Source organism: Mobula hypostoma, chromosome 1, assembly GCF_963921235.1.
Source record: "Mobula hypostoma chromosome 1, sMobHyp1.1, whole genome shotgun sequence".
Classification (NCBI taxonomy): Eukaryota; Metazoa; Chordata; class Chondrichthyes; order Myliobatiformes; family Myliobatidae; genus Mobula; species Mobula hypostoma.
In genome coordinates this window covers 51371960-51399778 of record NC_086097.1, presented here as the reverse complement: position 1 = coordinate 51399778, position 27819 = coordinate 51371960, and the positions used below count along the sequence as shown (strand labels likewise).

At 39.9% G+C, this 27819-nt stretch overlaps 1 protein-coding gene across 1 annotated transcript in view; it reads left to right on the top strand.

Moving 5' to 3' along the window:
* Positions 1-17786, top strand: part of pygl (phosphorylase, glycogen, liver) — a 130943-nt gene extending 113157 nt beyond the window's left edge. Inside the window, exons 17-20 of the mRNA XM_063048653.1 lie at positions 11052-11259; positions 14503-14637; positions 15329-15395; positions 16991-17786. Coding sequence (XP_062904723.1) covers positions 11052-11259; positions 14503-14637; positions 15329-15395; positions 16991-17146 — 566 coding nt within the window. The 3' untranslated portion in view covers positions 17147-17786. The remainder of the gene's footprint in view (positions 1-11051; positions 11260-14502; positions 14638-15328; positions 15396-16990) is intronic.
* Positions 17787-27819: the final 10033 nt, after the last annotated feature.

Here is a 27819-nt window from a genome sequence, read left to right as displayed (position 1 = left end):
ATGTCACTGCACTCTAAGAAAGGAAGAAGGCAACAAAAAGGAAACTATAGACCAGTTAGCCTGACCTCAGTGGCTGGGAAGATGTTGGAGTCAATTGTAAAGGATGAGGTTATGGAGGACTTGGTGACTCAGGACAAGATAGGACAAAGTCAGCATGGTTTCCTTAAGGGAAAATCTTGTCTGACGAACCTGTTGGGATTTAATTGAGGAGATTACAAGTAGGATAGATAAAGGGGATGCAGTGGATATTGTACATTTGAACTTTCAGAAGGCATTTGACAAGGTGCCACACATGAGGTTGCTTACTAAGTTAAGAGCTCAATGTATTACAGGAAGGTTACTAGCATGGTTAGAGCATTGGCTGATTGGTAGGAGAGAACGGGTAGAAATAAAAGGATCCTTGTCTGGTTGGCTGCCAGTGACTAGTGGTGTTCCACAGGGGTCAGTGTTAGGACCAGTTCTATTTGTGCTGCTTATCAATAATTTAGATGATGGAAAAGATGGCTTTTTTGCCAAGTTTGCAGATGGTACAAAGATTGGACGAGGGCAAGTAGTGTTGAAGAAACAGATAGGCTGCAGAGGGACAGACAGATTAGGAGAATGGGCTAGAAAGTGGCAAATAAAATGCAAAGTTGAAAATGCATGGCCATGCATTTTGTAGTAGAAATAAATGTGCAGACTATTTTATAAGCAGGGAGAAAAACCAAAAATCTGAGATGCAAAGGGACTTGAGAGTCCTTGTGCAGAACAACCTAACGGTTAGCATTCATTTCAAGAGGTCCAGAATACAGGAGCAGGGCTGCGATGCCAAAGCTTTATAAGGCATTTGTGAGGCCTTGCCTTGAGTATTATGAACAGTTGTGGGCTCCTCATCCAAGAAAAGATGTGCTGGCATTGGAGAGGGGTCTGAGGAGGTTCATAAGGATGACTCTGGTTATCATACAAGGAACATTTGATGGCTCTGGGACTGTACTTGCTGGAATTTAGAAGGATGAAGGGTGATCTCATTGAAAGCTTTCAAATATTGAAACGCTTAGACAGAGTAGACGTGAAAAGGATGTTTCCCATGGTGGGGGAGTCTAGGACAAAAGGGCACAGTCTCAGGATAGAGGGGCGTCCATTTAAAACCAAGATGAGAAGAAATTTCATTAGACAGAAGGTGGTGAATTTGTTACCACAGGCAGCTGTGGAGGCAAGGCCATTGGGTGTATTTAAGGCAGAGCTTATTAGGTTCTTGATTGGACATGGCATCACAGGTTATGGGGAGAAGGCCAGGGCATGGGGCTGAAAAGGGTGGGAAAAAAAAGGATCAGCCATAATTGAATGGTGGAGCAGACTCAATGGGCCAATGGCTTAATTCTGCTCCTATGTCTTATGGTTCCTCAATGAATGAGGGGAATTTGAATGGTTGGATGGGCTGTGGTCTCCGGAACTGAAGTGCTGGCATCAGGAAGCATGGCTCCTGACACCTCAGCGCAACGGGCAGAACTAAAGGCTTTGATTGAAGCCTACAAGCTGGCAGAAGGAAGATCAGCTAATACCTACACTGACTCTCGGTATGTTTTTGTTGTTCATAACTTTGGAAACCTATGGAGACAAACAGGATTGCTTATGGCAGTAGGAACCCCTATCAAGAATGGCCAACTAGTACATGAACATTATGGGTGTCATACAACTGGTGTCAGAAGTTGTTGTATTAAAATCTCAAAGCCACTCCAAAATAACTACAATGGAAAGCTGTGGAAATGCATTCGCAGATGAAATTGCAAAATGGACAGCACAGGAAGAAGTAAAAAACATAAAATAAGTACCAAGAGCCCAACGACTAGAATTATAGAAAAGGAGTTAAACTCTATTATGCACAAACGTACATAGAAGATATTCAAACAAAGCAAGCTCAATGCCCCAATCAGGAAAAGAGGTTTTGAATGGAGAAAGTTAAGCAGTAATGGGGTTTGGAGATATACTAGTCATAGTCTAGTAGCTCCAACTACAAACGTATGTTACTTCTTTATCAGGCATAGCTGATCTACTTCTTAGGACATATTGATGTGCAAAAAATGTTTGACAGATTTTTCCAATGGTGATGGAATCCAAAGTTCAGGGCACAAGCTCAACAAATGTTTGAAAGATGCATAACATGTCAGAAAACAAATATATAGCAGCAGAAAAGTTACTACAATTTAGTGCTTCTGCCCCAGCTGGTCCATTTTTACACTTACAAGTGGACTTTATTTATTTGCAGAAGTGTCAAGGCTACCAGTATTAGCGGACAAGTTTTCAAGATTGGTGGAAGCTATTCCAGCAAGGAAAGCCATTGCCACATACGTACAACAAAAACTCTGATCAAGGACTGTATTGAGATTGCCATGTCATATTGAATCTGACAAAGAACGCATTTCACTGGGAGTGTTTGGTCAGGAATCATGTTGACGAAAGAACACTGAATGGTGTTTTCATTGTCCACATCACCAGGAGTCATCAGAACAAGTCAAACAAATGAATGGAACCATCAAACAAAGATTAAGTATCAGAAATAAGCTATACTTGGGCTGGCTGGTGGTGCAACGACATCGGCGCTGGACCCGGGAGCGGAGGTTCCCAGGTTCAAAACTAGTCGGGTCTGCCCCCGAGCACATTTTCCATCTGTGCTGGGTTGAGTGTTGAGACCGCAACTTGACCTCATAAAACAGAGGGAAAAAATGCTGCGAAAGTGTCTGTGTGGGGAGTGGCACGCCACAGTCTCTCTCTCGCTCTGCGCCTTGGAAAAAGCCATGAAAAATCCATCATCACGCACGCGCACGCAGCTGCACGCACGCAGACACACGCCAAAAAGAAAGGAAATAAGGTATACCATGACCTACAGCTCTTCCTATGGTCTTATGTAGCATCAGAGCAATTTAAAACAAGAAAGTCAAATTAAGTCCATTCGAAGTGATAACAGGATGTCCTGTGTCACTGCTGGGAGCCCTCTATCTCAGAGTGGCTGACATACACATCAAGGAACAATTTAGTTATCTACTATGTGAAAGTAACTCAAACTATCTAGTCTGCTTCTCAGCAAGTTTCTGCTGCTTGGAGAGACACACCCTGATTCCTGGTGAGTGGGTCCTGATTAAGAAGCCACATCAGGAACCACTGGGAGCTCAATCAAGTGCTGTTAATTACCATCTCAGTGGTGAAAGTAGAAGTGGATGAATGCCAGCCATTGCAACTGAGCTAAAGTGGTACCCAGCGAGTACAATAAATGTGAGGTTAACATGCTAGTGTAGTAACCTCTTGACTCAGTGCCTACACTGGTGGGCTACAGTGAGCAAATCACTAACCAGCCAGAAGACTTCGAACAAAGTCAACAATTACTGGACATTATGAAGTTGATTCCAATATTGTTTGTTGTTATATTTTTGCCAATTTTCCTTACTCACAATGTGCCAGTTGAAATGTCTCATAATGTGTACTTGTGAGTATCAAATGAATTTGCGATGCTATTATACCACAATTCGAAATACTGTTAGGCATTCCAACAGATCCAGAACAAACTTGTGCCCTGTTTATTAAACAATCCAGCAATGGCAATGGTGACAATATGCCAATGGTTCATTATTCTCAGGGGAGATATTAATATACAATATCCCCCTCCCCACATACCATATTAAATTGAATCATTTATGTAAATATAATGAGCTGTCATATGGAGGTGGCTAGGAACAGACCCAAGTGCAAGACACAGACACTGAAGTAGTAGGGACAGGACTAGGATACAGGGCGATGGCAAGAACATGGACAAGAAAACCAGGAACCTGGAACAGGACTGGACAAAAGAGCTAGGAGCCCGGGCTTGGACTCCGAGCCAGAGACTGGACAAGGACCCAGTGCCTGGGTCTTGCCTCTGGCTCAGACCCCAGAACTAGGCAAGGACGAGGCTTGGCTGACAGGCAGGATGAGGCTGGAGACTTGGAGGCTTGAGACGAGGCTTGGCAGGAGACTTGAGGCAAGGCTTGAAGCGAGGCTTGGCAGGAGGATGGAGACGAGGCAAGGCTTGGCAGGAGGCTGGAGATGAGGCAAGGCTTGGCAGGAGGCTGGAGACGAGGCAAGGCTTGGCAGGAGGCTGGAGACTTGAGGCGAGGCTTGGCTGGAGGCTGGAGACTTGAGGCGAGGCTTGGCAGGAGGCTGGAGACTTGAGGCGAGGTTTGGCAGGAGGCTGGAGACTTGAGGCGAGGCTTGGCAGGAGGCTGGAGACGAGGCGAGGCTTGGCAGGAGGCTGGAGACGAGGTGAGGTTTGGCAGGAGGCTGGAGACTTGAGGCGAGGCTTGTCAGGAGGCTGGAGGCTTGAGGTGAGGCTAGGCAGGAGGCTGCAGTCTTCAGTCTCGAGGCTAGGCAGGAGGCTGCAGTCTTCAGGCTCGAGGCTAGGCAGGAGGCTGCAGTCTTCAGGCTCGAGGCTAGGCAGGAGGCTGCAGTCTTCAGGCTCAAGGCTAGGCAGGAGGCTGGAATCTTCAGGCTCGAGGCTAGGCAGGCTCCTCCGGGGCAGGGCACGGTACTCCTGGGCAGAGTGCAGATCACCACCCGACGGAGGCATGGGACAGGAAGGCACAGAACCAACCGCAGGTAACGGCGAGACGGCCTGGCTTACCCGGCTGAGGCAAGGGACAGAAAGGGAGCTAGGTACAGGGTGGCTCCAGGACAAGACTGCAGGCGAGACGAGGCGAGAGATACCAACAAGACAAGGCAAGACTTCAGGCAATGCAAGGCAAGACGAGAACTTCAGGTGAGGCGAGAGTTACTGGCAAGACAAAGCAAGGCTTCTGGCAAAGCAAGGTGAGACGAAAACTCCAGGCGAGGCGAGAGTTACCGGCAAGACAAGGCAGGGCTACAGGCAAGGAAACAGGAGGCAGAGGAAGGGATACAAGGAGTAAGGACAAGAACAATCCAGCAGCCACACCTGGGTCTCTGAAGCTATTTGTGCAACCAGCCCCAACAAGCATCAGCTGCCTCACTTAGCTCAAGAAGAACAGAAACAGGGTAGACAGGAAAACCTGGGGCAAGGATCGATGGACCGGACTGTGAACCAGAATACGGACTTCACGGACTGGACCATGACAGAGCATGATTTAGGGAAACATATAATATCTGACCCTACTCGTATCTTATCCTGGAATATCTCTGTATCAGCATCTAATGTTCAATGAAAAAGCTTAAGTCTTTTCATGTGTTCACTATAAAAGCTCCCTTTTGCTACAGTTCAGAAGATATCATACCAATAGGGCATATTTCATACAGTTAAACTTTACATTGTCCAAAATGGGGTAATGACTTTGGAATTTTCATTGACGATATCCATTAGAAAAATATTTGGAGCAACAAGCTTCCTATCTTCAGCCAATATGTATGAAAAAGCGGCTGTATTGTTTGGAATGGTGATTGCTAAGAAGGTAATCCTGCAAGTGTGGAAAATGGACTCTGTGCATATGTACGGTCTGTGGCTGAGAGAACTGGCAAATACTTTACATTTGGAGAGACTGAGACTATGTAATGATGACAGGGGGGACATCTTTGAAAGGATATGGGGCCCTGTATTGGCTTTCTTACAAGGTGAGGATTGAGGTTTTTTGATGTGGTGCGCCTCTGCCTGTATATTTACTTTTGCCTTTATATTTTTCTCTCTTTTGCTGCTCAGTATTTAATTTGATTTTGCTATGGTTGTGTGTTTTGTGTTTTTTTGGTTCGTTTGTTAGTAATAAATAAAAAATTTAAAAATATTTTAAAATATTACAATTAAACAAAGCTCCTGTCTAGTAATAAGAAATGGTCTAAGTTCATAGAATAATATGTATTTTATGTGCAGAATAGTGCTTATACCTTTCTGACACATAATTGGTTAGAATCTTGTTATTTGTTGTATGTTTTCCCTGCTATGAGACACACACACACACACACACACACTCACACACTCACACACACACGTTACCTTTACCTCGCGAGACTAGAAGTAAACAAGACATTTCAGAAGGAGATCATTTTGCATACATTTTATTCCCATTTTATGGTGTTGCATGGAGTACAAGAGAGATTAAAATGTTGCTGTAGCTTTAGAAAGAGTAAGCAATGACACTGTTAATGCCTTGGGAAAAGTAACAACAGAAATGGTTACGCGAGGAAATATGCTGGAAATTCAAGCAACACACGCAAAATGCTAGTGAATGCAGTAGGCCAGGCAGCATCTATAGGAAGAGGGACAGTCGACGTTTCAGGCCAAGACCCTTCATCAGGACTAACTGAAGGAAGAGTTAGTAAGAGATTTGAAAGTGGGAGGGGGAGGGGGAGGGGGAGATCCGAAATGATAGGAGAAGACAGGAGGGGGAGGGATAGAGCTAAGAGCTGGAAAGTTGATTGGCAAAAGGGATACAAGGCTGGAGAAGGGAGAGGATCATGGGACGGGAGGTCTAGGGAGAAAGAAAGGGGGTGGGGAGTGCCAAAGGAAGTTGGAGAGCAGGAGTAATTGTGAGAGGGACAGAGAGAGGGGAAAAAAAGGAAAAAAATAATAATTAAATAAGGGATGGGGTGAGAACCATTTCCATTCTGATATGTCCCACACATTTTAATTCTACGTCCCATTCCCATTCTGATATGTCAAAGCAGGATCTCCCAGTGGCCACACATTTTAATTCCGTGTGCTATTCCCATTCTGATATGTTTATCCTTGGCCTTCTCTACTGTCAAGATGAAGCCACACTCAGGGTGGAGGAACAACACCTTATATTCCGTCTGGGCAGCCTCCGACCTGATGGCATGAACGTTGATTTCTCTAACTTCCATTAATGCACCTCCTCCCGTTCTCACCCATCCCTTATTTATGTCACTGTCCAGTCCGTTGACTACTTATTTCAGTTAATTTCCTTTTCCCCGTGTTCCACTGGGCTCCTTGAGTAGGGCACCTGATCCTCATTCGAACCAGCAGCATAAAAACTCCGGCTTACATCTACTCATTGCTGGTTCATCACCATAGCCAGTGCGGCTATGCTCATCCTGGAGCCGCCGAGAATCATGGACTCTAAGTTGCTTCAGTGCCTGTGGCTGCTTAGTGAATTCAGTCGTTTTCGTGTCCAGCTGAGTTGTTGGCCGTTTTGCCGCTACTCCGAGTCAAGATGCGAATTTTGTCGTTTTCATGACTGGCTAAGATTGCTGGCCGATTGTCGCCACTCCGAGCCAAGATACAAACGGACTGTCATTGTTTGGTTTTTGTCATCTGATTTCCAGCTGAGTCGGTCAGGCTGTTTGCCGCCACTCCGAGTTGGGAATTCTGTCTCTTCGTGTCCAGCTAAGTGATTGCCAGACATTTGCCGCTTCATGAGCTACTCCATGTCAAGTTTCGTATTGTCAGTCATTGGTTGGGTTAGTCATCTTGTTTCCAGCTGAGTAGGTCCAACCGTTTGCCGCTACTCCGAGTTGGAAATTCTGTCTCTGCGTGTCCAGCTGAGTGATTGCCGTCCGTTGGCTGCTTCATGTGCTACTCCGTGTCAAGATATGGATTGTCTGTTGTTGTTTGGTTTGGTCGCTCCGTTTCCAGCTGAGTAGGTCCGGCCGTTTGCCGCTACTCCGAGTTAGGTATTCTGTATCTCCGTGTCCAAATCCAAGTCCAGGCTCCAGGTCCAAGTCTGAGTCCAAGTCCAAGTCCAGGCTTCGGGTCCAAGTCCACGCTCCAAGTCCAAGTCCAGGCTCCATGTCCGAATTCAAGTTCAAGTCCAGGCTCTGTGTCTGTGTCCAAGTCCAAGTCCAGGCTCCAGGTCGAAGACTTAAGTCCAGGCTCCATCTCCAAGTCCAAGTCCAAGTCCAGGATCCGTGTCCAAGTCCAGGCTCCGTGTCTGAGCTCCTCCTGTTTGTTGTCCTGCATCCTCGTCCGCGTAAGCATTCTATCCTCGCTCCCCGGCTTTCCTGGCAACTATTAATAAACACACTTCTGTAAATGCTTCTTACAAATCTGTGTCCTGCTCTTGGGTCTGCTTCCAAATGCCCTGTTGCAACAAAAGAGGTGCCCTTTTGAACTTGTATCATCTACCCTGATCAAAGCATCAGCTTCTTCTGATATGACTGTACTGTCTTTGACACAAGGAAATTGTCAATGCATGCTTGGATTATCATGATTCAAATGACACGGGAAGCATTCATGGACATCTAAGCCTCACACACATTATGAGATGTAATATCTGTATGCTATTTCAGAAGAAATAGCAGGCAAAAAGAACAGACATTCACTTTGCCAGGAAAGCCGAGCAAACTCTTTTTTGTCTGTTCTTCTCAGTGGCCACTTTATTGGATATATCTGCTCGTTAATGCAAATATTTAATCAGCCAATCATGTGACAGCAACTCAATGCACAAAAGCATGCAGACATGCTCAAGAGGTTCATTTGTTCAGAACAAACATCATAATGGGGAAGGAGTGTAATCTTACTGACTTTGACCGCTTAATAATTATTGGTGCCAGATGGGGTGGTTTCAGTGTCTCAGAATCTGCTGATTGCCAGGAATTGTCAAGCACAATAGTCTCTAGAGTTTAAAGAGATTGGTGCAAAAAAAAAACAAAAAAATTCCAGTGAGCAGTTCTATGGGCAAAAATGCCTTGTGAATGAGATCAGAGGAAAATAGTCAGACTGGTTCAAACTGACAGGAAATCGACAGTAACGACATTAGCCACGTGTTACAACAGGAGGTACCTAATAAATTCACCACTGAGTGTATTTGTTCTAAAAGAGCCTACAGAGATTCCATCTCACAAAGTGTGTGAGGTTTAGATGTCCACAAAGAGCCAGAAACAGAGGTAAGATCTATTAAATTTCTAAGTCATCATTTCCTTTAGTTCTAATAATGTTTGAGTTCCTTTCACTGTGTATTTTAGTTTGTGTACAGAGTCAGCAGATCTGTAGATGCTGCAGTTAACGTTGGTCTGGACTTCATACTACAGCACCTTGACTCCTCTGGTACACATGTCAGAATCCTTTCTGTTTGTTAATTTCAATTTTGCCCTCAATACAGTCCTTAAGCTTCTGCAAGAGAAACTCTCCAACTTAAGGTACCAGGTCCCATCTGCAGGTGGATTTCAAACTTTCCCTCTGATAGTATGCAAGGCTGGACAAGCACATCTCCACATCTAACTCAGTCAGCACTCAGCATAGGGATGTGTTCTCTCCCCTCTCCTATTTTCTCTATACACCAATGATGGAATCTCCAGTGAGCTATCAGTCAAACTGATAAAGTTTGCAGACAACACCACTGTAATCAGACTAGTCACCACAGGTGACAAATCAAAGTAGCACCAGAAAGTAAACAAGGTAGCTGTCCTGGTACAATCACAACAATGTGAAACTGAACACCTTCGAAACCAAGGAGTTGCATGTTGACTTCAGGAAAAATGTGTCTCCTCTCCAGCCATTCATCAACAACTTTACAGTTTGCACCATTTCAACATTCAGATTCCTGAGCCATGTTATTTTGCAAGTCATTATGGGAGAACCATCCTTCATGAGAGAATCTCCTTCATTAACAGGACAGCTATGCAAAGGATGTAATTTTACCAACTGCGGCAAGAAGTACATCTTATGTAGAGCATGCTGGTGCAATTCTACACTCCCATCATAGGAAGCATCCTCACATCAGCCATAACTGACTATTTTGGTGCAGCATCCTCTCACGATATAAAAAAACTACAGTGAACTGCCAGGTCAGCAGAAAAGGTCATTTGCTGCAGATTATCATAACTGCAGGACTGGTATCTGTCCAGGACAAAGGAGCAGGCAGAAAAAATTTTAGACACTACCCACCCAGCAGACTACCTTTACCGAAAGCTCCCTTCTGGAAAACACTAAGAGCTATTAAAACAAACTTCACTCCATCTTAAAAAATTTCTTCCCCCAGGCAGTTATCTAATAAACCAATCTAGTTCGTTCCCTCCCATCCCTTCTATCTGTTACCGTCATCACTGCACTGTAAACTTTGTCACTTTTTATAATGCTGTTTACATTGTAAACACATGCTGGTATTTAGGTACATTTAATGTTAGATAAATATATACAATATACACCCTGAAATTCTTTTCTTTGTAAACATCCACAAAAACAGGAGTGTCCCAAAGAATGAATGAAATTAAAATGTTAGAACCCCAAAGACCCTCCCCCCCACGCATAAGCAGCAGCAAGACAATGACCTCCCCTTCCCCCACTAGCAAAAAAGCATCAGCGCTTCCCACTAAGCACTCAAGCATGCAGCAAAGCATCAGTAAAGACAGACTTGCAGTACCCCAAAGACTACTTGTTCGCCCGGTAATTCAACATACCACAGGCTCCCTCTCTCCCTAATGAGGGAAAAAGAGGTGTCCCTATTTCACAGCAAGAGGGGAGACATAACACACAACTCGCTGATTTATGATGTTAAAAACCTGTTGCATTATATTTTCCAAGCTCTGCACCCAGAGAGTTGGCCCCAAAAAGGCTAAGGTCTCTGGACATACAGCCCATGGCAGCTAACCCGATGTTCTCCCACGATGCCTCAGTCAGGGGCACTGGCCTTGAATCAGCCCATCTCCAGAGCCACAAAAATTCGGCACCCTAAAGACACGCTAGCCTTCCAGGCCGCGGCTTTGGGATATCAAAAAGCAGCCGGTTGTGAGGCCCAGGGAGTGGGTCCCATTCCCACAAAGAACCGAAGTGAGAGTGTAACTCCAGGTCAGAGTCTTCAAAAGAACCTTGAAAAGGAAAAAAAGAGATATCAAAGATAGAAATAGAGCTGTTTCTGAAGATGCAAGCAAAGGAGTTGCCATCATCATTACTTCACTCTGGCCCTCTGTATCAATCCCTCTATATTTACACACATTTTATTCCATATCTATGCTTTAACCTCAAGCCTTATTTTTATATAATTCTTTACTCTCTGTAATTGAGTATGTTTTTGTTGCTTGTTGAAGTAACACACCACAGCAAATTCGTAATACATGTAAATGTATATGGTGAATGAAGTTGATCCTCCTTAGCATTAAATCAGTTTCATTTGATTTATTTGCAGTCATCCCAGCAACTGACCTGTCACAGCAAATCTCAACAGCTGGCACAGAGGCTTCTGGCACAGGGAATATGAAGTTCATGGTGAATGGTGCCTTGACTATTGGCACTATGGATGGAGCAAATGTGGAAATGGCAGAGGAAGCTGGTGAAAACAATTTGTTCATTTTTGGCATGAGGATTCACGAAGTACAGGAGCTGGACAGGAAGGGGTATGTTTTCAGTAACAATTGTAAGAGTTAACGTGTTTCATTTGTAGTGAATGAGAAATTGTTTGGATTCTATTACAATGAATAACTCTGCAAACAAGTGAAGTAGTGAATGTATATGGTAGTATCCTTTGCTGTAATTAAATAACCACACTAATCTTTTAACATTTCAAACCTAGTTTATAAAGCCCACGTTAGAAATTACGTGACTGATCGCCCATTAACTAAAATTGACATTGTTATTGTCTGTTCATCATCAGCTAGTAATAATCGTACTAGGCATCATTTAATGACTACACATACCCATCAGCTTTGTGTTTTACAAGTATTAATCTTGACACAAAATGAGAAAAAAACACAAACTGCTGGAAATACTCAAAACATCAGGCAGCATCTGGAAAGGAAAATAGAATTAGTACTTCAAGTTGTAGGCCCTTTGTTCGAATGGGGGAATAAACACAAGCAAGTTACTATCAAACTACAGAGAAGGTAGAAGCAGAAGAGTTGGTGAAGGGGCGGTTTAGATCATAAAGACAAAGAAGTAGTGAGGCCAAGAATTGCTGCAAAACTAAGTTGCAGAAATTGTCCTGTCAGTGGATTACTAGGGCAGTTATAGGTCCAGATTCTCAGTTTAATAAGTCCATGAGATATAGGAGTAGAAATAGGCCATTTGGCCCATTGAGTCTGCTGTGCCATTTCATCATGGCTGATCCAATTTTTCTCTCAGCCCCAATCTCCTGCTTTCTCCCCATATCCCTTCATACCCTGACCAATCAAGAATCTATCAGCCTCTGCCTTAAATGTACTTGAAGACTTGGTCTCCACGGCTGCTTTGGCAAAGAATTCCACAGATTCACCACTCTCTGGCTAAAAAAATCCCTCTGTTCTTAAAGGAAACCCCTCTATTCTAAGCCTATGTCCTCTGATCTTAGATTCTCCCATGATAGGAAACATCCTCTCTACATCTACTCTATCATGGCCATTCCATAGGTTTCAATGAGGTCATCCCTCATTCTTCTAAACTCTAGTGAATACAGTCCCAGAGCCATCAAATCCTCTTCATATGACGAGCCATTCACTCCTGGAATCACTTTTGTGAACCCCTTTTGAACCCTCTACAGTTTTAGCACATCCTTTCTAAGATAAGCAGTCCAAACCTGTTCACAATACTCCACATGAGGCCTCACCAGTGCTTTATGAGGTCTCAACATTACATCCTTATTTTTATATTCTATTCCTCTTGAAATGAATGCCAACATTGCACTTGCCTTCCTCACCATAGACTCAACCTGAAAATCAACCTTTAGGAAACCCTGCACAAGGCTTCCCAAGTCCCTTTGCACCTCAGTTTTTTGTATTTTCTCTTCATTTAGAAAATAGTCAACCCTTTCATTTCTTCTACCAAAGTACATGACCGTACACTTCCCGATACTGTATTCCATCTGCCATTTCATTGCCCATTCTCCCAATCTGTCTATGTCCTTCTGTAGCCTGTCTACTTCCACAAAACTACCTGCCCCTCCACCATTGGTTATATTGTCTACAAACTTTGTAAAGCCATCAATTCCATCATCCAAACCATTGCCATATAATATAAAAAGAATTGGTACCAACATAGTTGCAGTTTTCCAGTCTTGCAAAACCATTCCAGAATCTAGTGATCCTTGAAAGATCATTACTAATGCCTCCATAATCTCTTCAGCCACATCTTTCAGAACTCTGGGGTGTACACCGTCTGGTCCAAGTGACTTATTAACCTTCAGACCTTTCAGTTTCCCAAGAACCTTCTCTCTAGTTATGGCAGTTTCACACACTTCATGCCCCTTGACAGCTGGAATTTCCACCATACTGCTAGTGCCTTCCACAGTAAAGACTGATGCAAAATCCTTATTCAATTCATCTGGCATTTCGTTGTTCCCCCATTACCACCTCTCCAATGGTCTGACATCCACTCTCACCTCTCTTTACACTATGTATCTGAAGAAACTTTTAGTATTCTCTTAATATTATTGGCTCACTTACTTTTGTATTCCATCCTTACCTTCTTATTTACTTTTTTTAAGTTGCCTTCTGTTGAGTTTTAAAAGCTTTCCAGTCCTCTAACTTCCCATTAATTTTTGCTCTATTATATGCCCTCTCTTTACTGTTAATTTGTGCCACAAAAAGATACTGAGATTTGAGGTAAAAAAAAATTTTAATGATGAGCTAAAATAGGTTGCCAATTGCAGAGCTATGGGACACGTCAACAGGTCAGGTAATGCCAAAATAAAGCCAAAACAGAGCCAATGTTTTATCGTTTTGTGCATAATATCCAATCTAAAGTGAAGATTATGGTAACAATCTGGTGAGATGGCATCAGGCCTCACAGTCTACATACATTTTCCATTATTCCTTAACGGTATGTGGATACGGGAAATGAAATGGAAAAGGGGGGATAGGGCATATACATACACACACACACAATCAAAGTCAAAAAATGGAATCATCTGTATAAATAGTTCTCTCTTGTAGCTTAATTTTAAAGGTTTAGTTCAAATTTATCCACTGTAATAGTAGGGTGCTTAAGCAATAGATAGGAGAGAGAAAAGGGCAATGCATGTGGTTGTAACTTTTTGGTCTTTTTGTTCCAAATGTTTCTTCCAGGCTGAGCATTTCAGATTTATAGTGTGTCTTCATTTTCCATGATTCCTTATCAAATGGTTCCTTATACTAAGTCCAGAAACTCATTTTAATATCTTTCCGCCTCCTGATTTGCTCATATGCCTCTACATCATCTTTCTCCTCTTAAAAGAATGAAGAATAAATGCTTAATCAAATCACAAGTAGGAGAGAAACAGAATGTGTAGACAGTAGATTAGATATACTGCAGTTTTACTGCAGCCGTAGATTTTATTGTACACCTTTGGAAAGTAAAAGGTGGAAATAACAAGTCGTCTTGTTTGTTGTGTTAACTGCACTTTTTACCAGGCTCACCTTGTAGCCTCATTTCCCCAGCTCCCTCCCAATTTTGCTGTTAACCCTTCCCAGTTATGAGGTAGGTGATAGAATGTTGATAAATACATAGTATTAGGAAGTCTGATGCTGAAAAATAAATATATATGTAGATACTTAAAATTGGGTATCATAAAAAATCTAATATTTCTGTTATTTTTCAAATTATTATTGCAGTAGTCTAGCATATTTGGTCCTTACTGCCACATGTCTGCCAAGAACACATGTTCCTAATTTATGTTGATAATTTTACAGATATAATGCCACAGAGTTTTATGAAAAGATTCCAGAATTGAAGCAGGTGATCGATCAGATTGCAGGTGGATATTTTTCTCCGAATCAGCCTGATCTTTTCAGAGATATTCTGACTATGCTGTTTCACCATGATAGGTAATTACTGAAACCTTAAAAATCATTGGCTACTTTTTCACCTGGTGCAGGATGCACACAACATTTCTGCTTTAATGACATCATCCTGATTCAAATTCTGATCAATGCCTTAGATATTATCCATAGGGTCCAGTTTCATACATGGCTAACTCCAGCTGAAACTAACCAACGCTAATCAAAGCCAAACTTAGATTACTTAACTTCCTCCCACTGCCACTTGGGCAGGAGATGGAAGGCTTTAAGCTTTGAAAAATTGACATCACAAACAACACAGATGAGGTGCACATGGTGATTAATGTCAAAGAATAATCATCAAATTTCATGTCTCAAGAACTGATCTGTCTTATATACTCAATCATAATTTCTGCCTAATATTAAATAACCTCAAGCGTGCACATATCTACATCTCTCACTCCGATTCCACGCAATGACACTATCAATTTCATTATATTAATATCATTGATATCAATATCAGTATGCAAACTGAATCCAAGAATGTTGCTAAAACATTCCCCTCTTTTCAGAAGACAGTACAGTATATGGTCAGCAATAGTAGATGGAGAATCAACCTCAATTTGTTACAAGTACAGTGTAGTTATTGCTGTACAATTGTAGCTAGTTCACAATCTAATTCATTAACAATTATCCTTATATTGAGAAATAAACACTCTTTAATTACTTTTACATCCAGGTTCAAAGTGTTTGCTGATTTTCAGTCATACATGGAAACTCAGGAGAAAGTTAACCGGTTATATCAGGTTAGATTATTTTACTCTTGAATCTTTATTTTTTTCTAAGGCTTAACTTCTTAGCCTTCTGTTCCAGTCTACATTTTCAATCTTTATCAAAGTACCAGATAAGAGAAAAATTTCCAGATTGCAAGTCATAAAGGAATATATTAAGTAGTTAAACCTAATAGGGAAGACAGAATGTGGGGTTTGAAATTCGTATTTGTTTCTCAGTTGAGAATGGAGTCACCAGCTCCCAATGTAGCAAGTGAGTAATGTTCACTCATTACGAATCAATAATGCTACAATTGCCAGTTTGGTAACATCAAAATATACTGTTGAGTGGATTTTGTATGTAAAAACATTTTAAAAAGGAGCAAGAGTAGGTTACTTGGCCCCTCAATCCTGCCCCACCATTTGATATGATCATGGCTAATCTGCCCAAGACCTTATCTCCTTCTCTGTGCCAATTCTCAATAGCTTCAATTTCCTAAGCTTTCAAGAATTTATATACTTATTTAAATATTCGCAATGGCCTAGCCTACAAAACCCTCAAAGATTCATCACCCTTTGTGGGATGAAGTTCCTTCATGCCTTAGTTTTAAATAACAGATTTTATTTCTATAACTGTATCCCCTCATTCAAGATTCTCCCACTTGTGGAAATATCATAACATCTTCTCTGTCCAGCCTTTTCAGGATCTTATATGCTTTAATAAGATCACCGCTAATTCTTCAAAATTCCAAAGAACATTGATCTATTTTTTTTTAACTTTCCATATTAGGACAATATTCTCATTAGCACAGTGAATTTATTTTGAATGTCTCCAATGCCAATATATCTGCCCCTTTTCCATCTCATTTAAGCAAATAAGTACGGTAAGAATATTCTTAACAACGCTAAGACTAAAAATGTGGCCGACTATTATCAAATCAACTGCTTAAATTGAGTGTTTGTGATCAAAGCCTATCAAAAAAATTTTAAAGTTTATATTTAATTAGATCAAAGATTTTACTTTTTAGGAAGCATTTGGTCTAAAGAAGTCAAGAAGTTTGTAATTATTGGTGTTAATTATACTCTCCCTCAGTGTATACTTATAGTTCTGTAGTTCAGTTACCTAGATGAAGAAGAAGTAAATCCCCAACACTTGGCTTTTTGATGTTCCCATACTTAGTCCATAAGACATTGGAACAAATTAGGCCATTCAGCCTATGGAGTCTGCTCCATATTAATCATGACTGATTTAGTTTCCCTTTCAACTCCATTCTCCTGCCTTCTCCTCATAACCTTTGATGCCCTTACTAATCAAGAACCTACCAACCTCCACCCTAAATACCCCTGCTGACTTGGCCTCCACAGCTATCCGCAGCAATGAATTCCACAGAATTCTACTTAAATGCTTCAGAAATATGAGGCGAAAACTGAGAAAGGAACGTTGAAACAACTGTCCCATCTTACTTTATTTTCAAATTAAGCCTGCATGTGTAATAGGCATAGCCATTTATGAGCAGAGCAGCTCATTGGGGTGGAGATTTGGTAATGTATATTTACCTATATATCCCCTTTTGAAGTGCATAACCAAATATTGCAATTTTAATATGTCTGTATATAAAATCTCTTTACAGAACCCAATAGAATGGACCAAAGTGGTTATAAAAAACATTGCTTCCTCTGGGAAGTTCTCTAGTGATCGTACTGTCACTGAATATGCCCATGAAGTCTGGGGTGTAGAACCCAAAGCATTGAAGATCCCTCTTCCTAATGAACTAAAAGACACCTAGAACTTCTGAAACCTTGAATATTTTGTGATAAGAGGTGCAAAGGGGAAATAACAGCAAGCTCACTGTCTTTTATAAGCTGTTAAAACCAAATATAGCTTTTTAAGCTTGGAATTTGTTTAATGTTTGAGATTGTTTGCTATTTACAGTTGGAAACTACCTAGTTTTTAGAGGACTTAATTTCTATTGCCTGTCAGGCAGGTTTCTTTTGTGACCATCTGGCCAGTATATTGGAATCCTCTAACATATTTAATAGCTTTAAGATCATTTGCTTAAACACTTCATCGAGTTTCATCTTCGAAACTGACTTGCAGTTCTACTGCCTGTAAACAACTTACTCATGTCAATGTCTGCAAACAGTCATCTTTCTCAGTCATCTCCAGTACATTAATTCTAAAACTTTGATCTAGAGCCTGAAAGCCTTCCTTACCTGTGCACCTCCTTCACCCCGAGCTTTTCCCCTTTGCTCTTGAGTCTGATCGGCAATTCTTGTTTATTTTTTCTCTATTGTCTTCTGCCACCGGCAATGGTCAGTCAATCTTAAGTATCCAGAATTGGGGTGGTTGGGGGGAAGAGAAACTAGTGACAATTACAGGTGACACATGATAATAGAATAGTTGATGTCAAAGTTGCTTTTGCTTATTATAACAGTGGCCTAAAGCAGTTGATTTTTGTATTTGAAATAGCTGTGGAAGTTGTACTCTGTTCATTCATGTATTTGATGTAAAAATAAACAACTTGCTTAGTTAATGATTAGACTGGTCTCATTCACTTAACTATACAATGCAAAAAGACAGATGTGGCACAAATGTGTAACCAGGGTTAAGATTTTTATTCTTCTCTCAAGGCAGACATAAAGTAAGCATGGCATCTGTGCTGCTATAGTATGTTATCAATACTGCAGCTAAGATTCAAGCAATCAGGAGGGTTAAAAGAAGGCAAGACATTGCTCCAGCAGACAAGATAAAGGAGAATCCCAAGGGCTTCCACAGACATATTAAGAGCAAAAGGTTAGCAAGGGATAAAATTAGTCCTCTTGAAGATCAGGGTGGTCATCTATGCATGGAGCCAAAAGAGTTGTGGGAGATCTTAAATAGATTTTTTACATCTGTATTTACTTTGGAGACAGACAGTCTATAGAAGTGAGGCAAAACAGTCATGGACCATATACAGATTACAGAGGACCATATACAGTTTACTGTCTTGAAACAATTTTGGATGGATAAGGTGTTCCCTTGGACCTTGTGGGAAACTAATGCAGAAATTGCAAGGGCCCTGGCAGAGGTATTTAAAAATTCCTCAGCCATGGGTGAGGTGCCGGAGGATTGGAGGATGGCTAATGTTGTTCCATTGTTTAAGATAGGTTTCAAGAATAAGCAGGGAAATGATAGTTCAGTAAGCCTGACATCAGTTATTGGAAGATATTCCAAGGGACAAGATATATAAGTATTCAAATAGACAGAGATTGACTAGTGTTAGTCAACATGGCCTTGGTGATTGCACGGACCAGGCCCTCATACCATGGTGTCACCTGTTTCAAACACCTGGGGAGGCACTGCAGGTGGCATGGGAGATAACAGAGGTGCAGAAGGCATGCTGGAATCCATTCTGGTTTGGGGCTGCCCCCTGCAGGCCCGCTCCCCCATCGAGGCTGCTCTCCAGTCTTCACTCCCTTGAAAACAAGTTAGATTGCCTACAGCTGAGGCTGACCCAGCTCAGGATGAGGAACTTTTGTGTGCTTGTTCTTGCACAAACATGGCTTCGGGACAACATCTCATGCACCATCAATCCTCAGGTAATGCCACTCAAGAACTTGTGTTAACATTTTTGTGGCTGAATGTGCTGTCATAACTATATGTGCTGTGTCCTGTTTGTTACCGTATTCTATCGTGTTTTGCAACTTCGCTACAGAGAAACACTTTCATTTAGCTGTATGGTTGAACGACAATTAAACTTGAACTTTGTGTGTGGTAGGTCATATCCAATTTTAGAGTGGGTTTTTTCTGAGGAAGTTACCAGCAAAGTTGATGAAGGCAAGGCAGAACATGGACTTTAGCAAGGCCTTTGACAGAGGACCACGTGGGAGATTGATCAAGAAGGTTCAATCACTTAACATTCAGGATGAGGTAGTAAATTGGATGGACATCAGCTTCACGAGAGAAGCCAGAGAAAGGTAGTAGGTGGTTGCCTCTCAGACTAGAGCCCTGTGACTAGTGTGTTCCACTGGGTCTGTTGTTTGTCATCTGTATCAATGACCCAGAAATAATGTGGTAAACAGGATCAACAAATTCGCAGATTAAGATTGAGGGTGTAGTGGACAGTGAGGAAGGCTATTAAAGCTTGCAGTAGGATCTGGACCAGCTATAAAAATGGGCTAAAAAATAACAAGTGGAATTTAATGCAGATGTTGCACTTTGGGAGGACAAACCAGGCTAGGACATAAATGATGAACAGTAGAGCACTGAGGAGTGTGATAGAACGGGGTGATCTGGCAATAAAGATCCATAATTCCTTGAAATTAGCATCACAGGTATAGTGCCCCCTTGGAATTTTTCATGTTTTATTATTTTACAACATGGAATCACAGTGGATTTAATTTGACTTTTTTTTTGACACTGATCAACACAAAAAGACTCTCTTGTCAAAGTTGAAACAGATCTCTACAAAGTGATCTAAATTAATTACAAATATAAACCACAAAATAGTTGATTGCATTAGTATTGGTCTCCATCAGCTTTGCACATCTGAACACTGCAATTTATCCCCTTCTTTACAAAACTGCTCAAGCTCTGTCAGATTGCGTGGGGATTGTGAGTGAACAGTCCTGTTCAAGTCCAGCCGCAAATTCTCAATTGGATTGAGGAAAGGACTCTGACTTGGCCACTCCAGGACATTAACTTTCTTGTTTTTGAGCTATTCCTATGTAGCATTGGCTTTATGCTTGGGTCATTATCTTGCTGGGAAACAAATCTCCCAAGTTGCAGACTGCATCAGGTTTTCCTCCAGGATTTCCCTGTTGTTTGCTGTATTCATTTTACCCTCTACCTTCACAAGCCTTCCAGGGCCTGCTGCATTGAAGCATCCCCATAGCATGATGTAGCCACAGCCATGCTTTACGGTTGGGATGGTGTGTTTTTGATGCACGGTGTTTGGCTTATACGAAACATAGCGTTTAGTTGCTGGCCAAAAAGCTCAATTTTGTTTTCATCAGATCATAGAACTTTCTTCCAGCTGACTTCAGAATTTCCCACATGCCTTCTAACAAACTAGCCGAGATTTCATGTGAGATTTTTTCAACAGTGGCTTTCTCTTTGCCACTCTCCCATAAAGCCGTGACTGGTGAAGCACCTGGGCAACGGTTATTGTATGCGTAGTCTCTTCCATCTTAGCCACTGAAGCTTGTAACTCCTTCAGATTTGTCATAGGTCTCTTGGTAGCCTCCCTCACCAGTTCCCTTCTTGCACGGTCACTCACGTTTTGATGATCGCCTGCTCTAGGCAGATTTATAGCTGTGACGTATTCTTTCCATTTCTTGGTGATTGACTTAACTACTCCAAGAGATATCCAGTAACTTGGAAATTTTCTTGCATCCATCTCCTGACTTGTGCTTTTCAATAACCTTTTCGCGCAGTTGGTTTGAATGTTCTTTTGTTTTCATGATACAGTTTTTGAGGGGTTACTGATTGACCAGCAGTTGGACCTTTCCAGATTCGGGTGTACTTTTACTACAATCAATTGAAATGCCTTGACTACACAAGGCAATCTTCATTTAACTAATTATGTGACTTCTGAAACCAGTGATGATTTGGTGTGCCATATTAAAAGGGGTGAATACTTATGCAATCAACTATATTGTGGTTTAAATTTGTAATTAATTTAGATCACTTTGTAGAGATCTGTTTTTTCAAGGGGGGGTGAATACTTTTTTATAGGCACTGTATATTGGGATCATAATGAGAGCTTTTGACACATTGGCTTTCATAAATCAAAGTACCGAGTACAGGATTTAGGATGTTATGTTGACGTTGCATAAGACATTGGTGAAACCAAATTTAGAATACTGTATTATGTGTAGTTCTGGGCATAATAACCCTGTTTCTCTTTCCATAGATGATGCCTGATATATTGGCATTTCCAGGGTTTTGTCCTTATCTCACAGTCTTTCTTTCTTTCTTTTTAAATCTTTTTATTGAGTAAGTATACAAAAAAGGTAAGCCATATAAACATTAATACAATGTTAAAGTATAATAAAATTCCAAAAGATAACAATACCAAAAAGAAAATACTACAAACAATGTAATTTAAGCATAAGAAACCAAGATAACATAATAGTATACTAAATTTTATATATATCAATGGAAAAAAAAAGAAAAAAAAAAAAACCCCAAAAAAAACCCACCGTGCAACTAACTAAAAGCAAAGCAAAGCAATGGGCTAACTTGAAACCAAACAGAGTTAAACTTAAAATCACGTCCTCAATCCCGACCTCCATTAAAACAGTGAAGAAAAAACAAGAAGGGTAAATATTACATTAAATGAAAATATCGAATAAAAGGTCCCCAAATCTGTTCAAATTTAAATGAAGAATCATAAAGGTTACTTCTAATTTTCTCCAGATTCAAACATAAAATCGTCTGAGAAAACCAAAAAAAGGTAGTTGGAGCATTAAGCTCTTTCCAATGTTGTAAAATACATCTTTTCGCCATTAAAGTAAGAAATGCAATCATTCTACGGGCTGAAGGGGAAAGATTACTAGAAATTTTAGGTAGTCCAAAGATAGCAGTAATAGGGTGAGGAGAGATATCTATATTTAATACCTTAGAAATAATATTGAAAATATCTCTCCAAAAAGTTTCCAAAGTAGGGCAAGACCAAAACATATGAGTTAAAGAGGCTATCTGCCCCGAACATCTATCACAGAAAGGATTAATATGCGAGTAAAAACGCGCTAACTTATCTTTGGACATATGTGCTCTATGAACCACTTTAAATTGAATTAGGGAATGTTTAGCACAAATAGAGGAAGTATTAACTAATTGTAAAATCTGCCCCCAATCATCCACAGAAATGGTAAGCCCCAATTCCTGTTCCCAATCTACCCTAATCTTATCAAATGGAGCTTTCCTAAGTTTCATAATAATATTATAAATCATAGCCGATGCACCTTTCTGACATGGATTAAGGTTAATTATCGAATCTAAAATATATATAGGAGGAAGCATTGGAAAGGAAGTAAGTATAGTACTTAGGAAATTTCTAACTTGTAAATATCTAAAAAAATGTATTCTTGATAAGTTATATTTATTAGATAATTGTTCAAAAGACATAAGGGAACCATCTAAAAATAAATCCAAAAACCGTAAAATACCCTTAGTCTTCCAAGTTTGAAAAGCGCGATCCGTAAAAGAGGGAGGAAAAAATATGTTACCTAAAATAGGAATCGCTAACCCGAATTGATTAAGATCAAAAAATTTTCTGAATTGAAACCAAATGCGCAAAGCATATTTAACTATCGGGTTAGAGACCTGCTTAAGACGTTTCGAATCAAAAGGAAGAGAGGAACCTAAAATAGAACCAAGTGTATAACCCTGAACAGATTGTAATTCCAATGCTACCCATTTAGGAATAAATAGTATATCCCGGTCAAGTAACCAAAATTTCATATGTCGAATATTAATAGCCCAATAATAAAATCTAAAGTTAGGTAATGCTAAACCTCCATCTCTCTTAGCTTTCTGTAAATGTATTTTACCCAGTCTCGGATTCTTGTTCTGCCAAATAAATGAAGAAATTTTAGAGTCAACTTTATCAAAAAAAGATTTAGGAATGAAAATTGGTAATGCCTGAAACACATATAAAAATTTTGGCAAAAAAAACATCTTAACTGCATTAATACGACCAATCAAAGTTAAATATAAGGGAAACCATTTAGATGAAAGTTGAGTAATATGGTCTATTAATGGTAAAAAGTTAGTCTTAAATAAATCTTTATGTTTACAAGTAATTTTAATCCCAAGATATGAAAAGTAATTATTAATCAATTTAAATGGAAATTTATAATATAAGGGAAGATGTTTATTAATCGGAAAAAGTTCACTCTTACTAAGATTTAATTTATAACCTGAGAAAAGACCAAATTGTGCTAATAACTCTAAAACAGCAGGAATGGATCTCTCAGGATTAGAAATATATAAAAGTAAATCATCAGCATAGAGTGATAATTTATGGGACTTTAATCCCCGAGTTATCCCAGTAATATTTAAAGATTCTCGAATAGCAATTGCAAGAGGTTCTAATGCAATATCAAATAATAGGGGACTAAGAGGACAGCCTTGTCGAGTACCACGAAAGAGAGGAAAAAAAGGTGAGTTTAAGGAGTTAGTACGAACCGAGGCTACAGGGGAGTAATATAACAGTTTAATCCAGGATATAAATTTCAAGCTAAAATTAAACATTTCAAGCACCTTAAATAAATAAGGCCATTCTACTCTATCAAAAGTTTTCTCGGCATCTAAAGAAATAACACACTCAGGAACATTTTGTGAGGGAGTATAAACGATATTTAACAATGTACGAATATTATAAAAAGAGTAACGACCTTTAATAAAACCCGTTTGGTCTTCCGAAATAATAGAAGGAAGTACTTTTTCTAGTCTATTTGCTAATAACTTAGAAAAAACTTTAGAATCAACATTTAATAAAGATATTGGTCTATAAGATGCACATTGAGCAGGGTCTTTATCCTTCTTTAGTATTAAAGAAATTGATGCTCTATTAAAAGATTCCGGAAGTTTACCAAGTTTCAAAGAAGCCTCAAAAACCTTATAGAGCCAAGGAATCAATAAAGAAGCAAAACATTTATAAAATTCAACGGTAAACCCATCAGGGCCAGGAGCTTTCCCCAGATTCATAGAAAAAATAACATTCTTAATCTCATCCATTGTAATGGAAGTATCTAATAAAGAAGACATATCCTGTGAAATCAGAGGGAAGTCTAACTTATCTAAAAAATCATTCATATATTTAGAATCTCGAGGAGACTCTGATTGGTATAAAGAAGAATAAAAATCACAAAAGGTTTGATTAATCCCCACATGATCCAATATCAATCGATCATTTTGGTTATAAATCTGATTGATTTGAGATTTAACATAATTAGATTTCAATTGATTAGCCAGCAGCTTGCCAATTTTATCACTGTGAACATAAAAATCACTTCTTGTTTTCTTTAATTGGTTTACAATCGAGGACGAGAGTAGTAAACTGTGTTCCATTTGAAGTTCAGTTCTTTGTTTGTATAGCTCCTCAGAAGGAGCCATAACATATTTCTTATCAATTTCTTTAATCTTGTCCACAATTACCATCTCCTCCTGCTTCTGTTTCTTCCTCAAAGCAACGGAATACGAAATAATCTGACCCCGAATATAGGCTTTAAAAGTGTCCCAAAGAGTGTTAACCGAAATATCTTCTGTATGGTTAATTGTAAAAAAAAGCTCAATCTGTTCATTCATAAAATTAACAAAGTCCGAGTCCTGAAGCAACAGCGAATTAAAACGCCATTGTCTATTGTTTGGTATATTGGCCATAATTTTAATAGAAAGCTTAAGTGGAGCATGATCCGAAATGGTTATAGAATCATAATCACATTTAATCACTGAAGGAATGAGACGAGAATCAATGAAAAAATAATCAATTCTTGAATAGGAATGATGAACATGTGAAAAGAAGGAAAAATCTTTTTCCTGAGGATGCAGAAAACGCCAAATGTCCGTCGACCCAGAATCAGAAAGGAAAAAATTAATCAAATTTGCAGATTTAATTAAATTTTTGACTCGCTCCATTACCTCTGAGTTTTTTCTCTCTATGGTCAGCTATACTTTAATTAACTATTAAGGCATCAATTTTTACAATACTTTGAATTAAACTGAATTCTCTGACAATTGGATGATACTGAGATCGGCTATGTCTAAGAACGGGAAAGACGGCAAGGATGGTAAACCTCCGGTTAAACCGAAAGCTACGGATCTCCCTCCGACTGAATCACCGGTGACTTTGGAAGCTATATCGGAGTTAATTCAGAGGGAAATTTCAACCTCTGTTAGGGAGATGATTCGTACAGAAATTATGGGCTCTGTTAAAGACCTGATTCATATGGAAATCTCAACTAAGTTCCAGAAAATTGCCGACTTAATTGATAAGATGCAAACATGTATTGCGGAACATCAGTCGGCTATATCTGGTCTTCAAAAATCCGCGCAACAAAGTGAGCTTAAGATGGGGAAAGTCGAAGAAACAATTAATGTAATGAAGAAGAAACTTGACTTTTTGACTTTTAAAAACTCTGACTTGGAATCTAGAATGCGACGGCAGAATTTACGAATGATTGGCGTCAGGGAAGCCGTGGAAGCTAACAACCCTATGAAATATTTCTCCCAACTTTTAAAAGATGCATTCCCTACTGTATTTCCTGACCAACCACCGCTACTGGATCGTGTTCACAGAATCCCATCATACTCGTCTAGGTCAGATAGACCTAGGCATGTTATTTTACGTTTTCATTACTTTCAAGACAAGGAGAGACTGTTTCGATTCGCTCGATCTAAAGGTTTCATTGATTTTTCGGATCTTAAGTTCCGATTCGTGGAAGATTTCAGTAAACCAATCTGGGACCAACGGGTCCGTTACAGATCCGTGATGTCGGAATTCTATAAGATGGATTTAAGACCAGCGCTGCTGTACCCTGCACGTCTAAGGATTCGCATGTTAGATGGAGCTCTTCGTTTTTTTGATTCTCCATCGGATGCCCAGAGTTATCTGGATCAACTTTCATCTTCAACATCTTAATTGCCTTTTTTTAATTTTCTCCGTTGATCGGAGGCTGTGAATTGGTTGGTTTTAACTTTTCTGTGCCCTATTTGGGCAGAAAAGTTTACTTTTGATTTCTTAATATGGCTGCTAAACTTTCTTTTTAACTGCGTCATTTCTTTCTTTTCCCAGGGGATTCTGGGTGGTTACTTCCCTTTTGTCATCTTACGTATTTCCTGTGCGGCCTTAAATTTTGTAGTTTTTTTTAAATTTTATTCTGTTTTGCTTTTTATAATCATTTTATGTTAATAATCCTATTTTTTTTGTTGCTGTGTCTATTCATGAGTTTGAGGTTTATTGTGGTTTTTTTTTAATATATACTTTCCGGCTTTTGTTCTGTTCTGTGTGTATTTTAATTGAGCTAACTTTTTTTTACTTATTTTTTTTACTGTTTTACAATTAGCTGATCCTTTTCATATTTATACCTTTTTTTTAGGGAGCGTATACCGGAAGTCATGGGGGTAGTTTTAGCGCTTGCTTCTTTCTGGCGGGTCTGCTTTAGATTTCGCCTTGGGGTCCTGGGGTGGGGGGTGGTGGGAGGGGCTTCACGTTTTAGTTTGTTTCTCTTTGGGCTATATACATTATTGAAGTATTGGTTACGTCCTTTTCCCCGGTATCTTTTGTATGTTCTGTTTCCTCTCCGGGTCTGTGGGTCGCGCCTATTGTCAATCCTCCTTGTTATGGGTTGACTTTAGGATTTATGGAGTCTATTATTTATTTTGTCTCCTGGAATACTAATGGTCTTAATCATCCTATTAAAAGGAAAAAAGTTTTTAAAGTGTTCCGGAGACTTAAAGCACAAATTTTATTTTTACAAGAGACCCATGTACGGAGGGGGGACAGACTACGTTTTTTCAAATTTTGGAAGGGACAACAATTTCATTCGAACTCCAATGCTAAGATTCGAGGCGTCTCTATTTTTATAGACTCCTCAGTTACTTTTATACAACAGGATATTATCTCTGATCCGAATGGTAGATTTTTATTGGTTAGTGGTTTATTATTTAATAAAAAAGTAGTTTTGGTTAATGTTTATGCTCCTAATATGGATTGTCCGGAATTTTATAAATCATTGTTTGATCAGTTTCCGAATTTGAACGAGTTTTCATTGATTTGGGGCGGAGATCTTAATACCTGTTTATCTCCAGCTTTGGACCGTTCGGCTCCTTTACGGACTTTACCTAATAAATCTGCAAATTTGATTAATTTTTTCCTTATCTCACAGTCAGGAGTTTTTTAAAATTTATTTTTCAGGATTAAACACTGTCCATTTTTGACCAGCATGATCATAAGGTCAATGACCTGTTGTGCTGCAAATATCTATATGCAGTATTATCTGCGGTACCTACAGGAAAGATGTCATAAGACTGAAAGAGTGGATAGAAAATTTACAAGGTTGTTGCCAGGACTTGAGGACCTGAGTTTTAGGGAAAGGTTGAAGCGTTCTGGACTTCATGAGGGGAGATTTGATAGAGGTATATAAAATTATGAAGTTAAAGTTAGGGTAAGTGTATACAAGCTTTTTCCACTGAGGTTGAGTGAGACTAGAACTAGAGGTCATGGGTTAAGGGTATAAAGTGAAATGTTTAAGGGGAATATTAGTGGCAACATCTTCACTCAGAGGGTGATGAGTGTGGGGAATGAGGTGCCAGCAGAAGTGGTGTGTGTGAGTTCGATTTCAACATTTAAGAGAAATTTGGATAGGTACATGGATGGGCGGGCTATGGAAATCTATGGTCTGGGTATAGATCAATGGGACTATAGGCAGAATAATAGTTTGACATAGACTAGATGAGATGAAGGACCTGTTT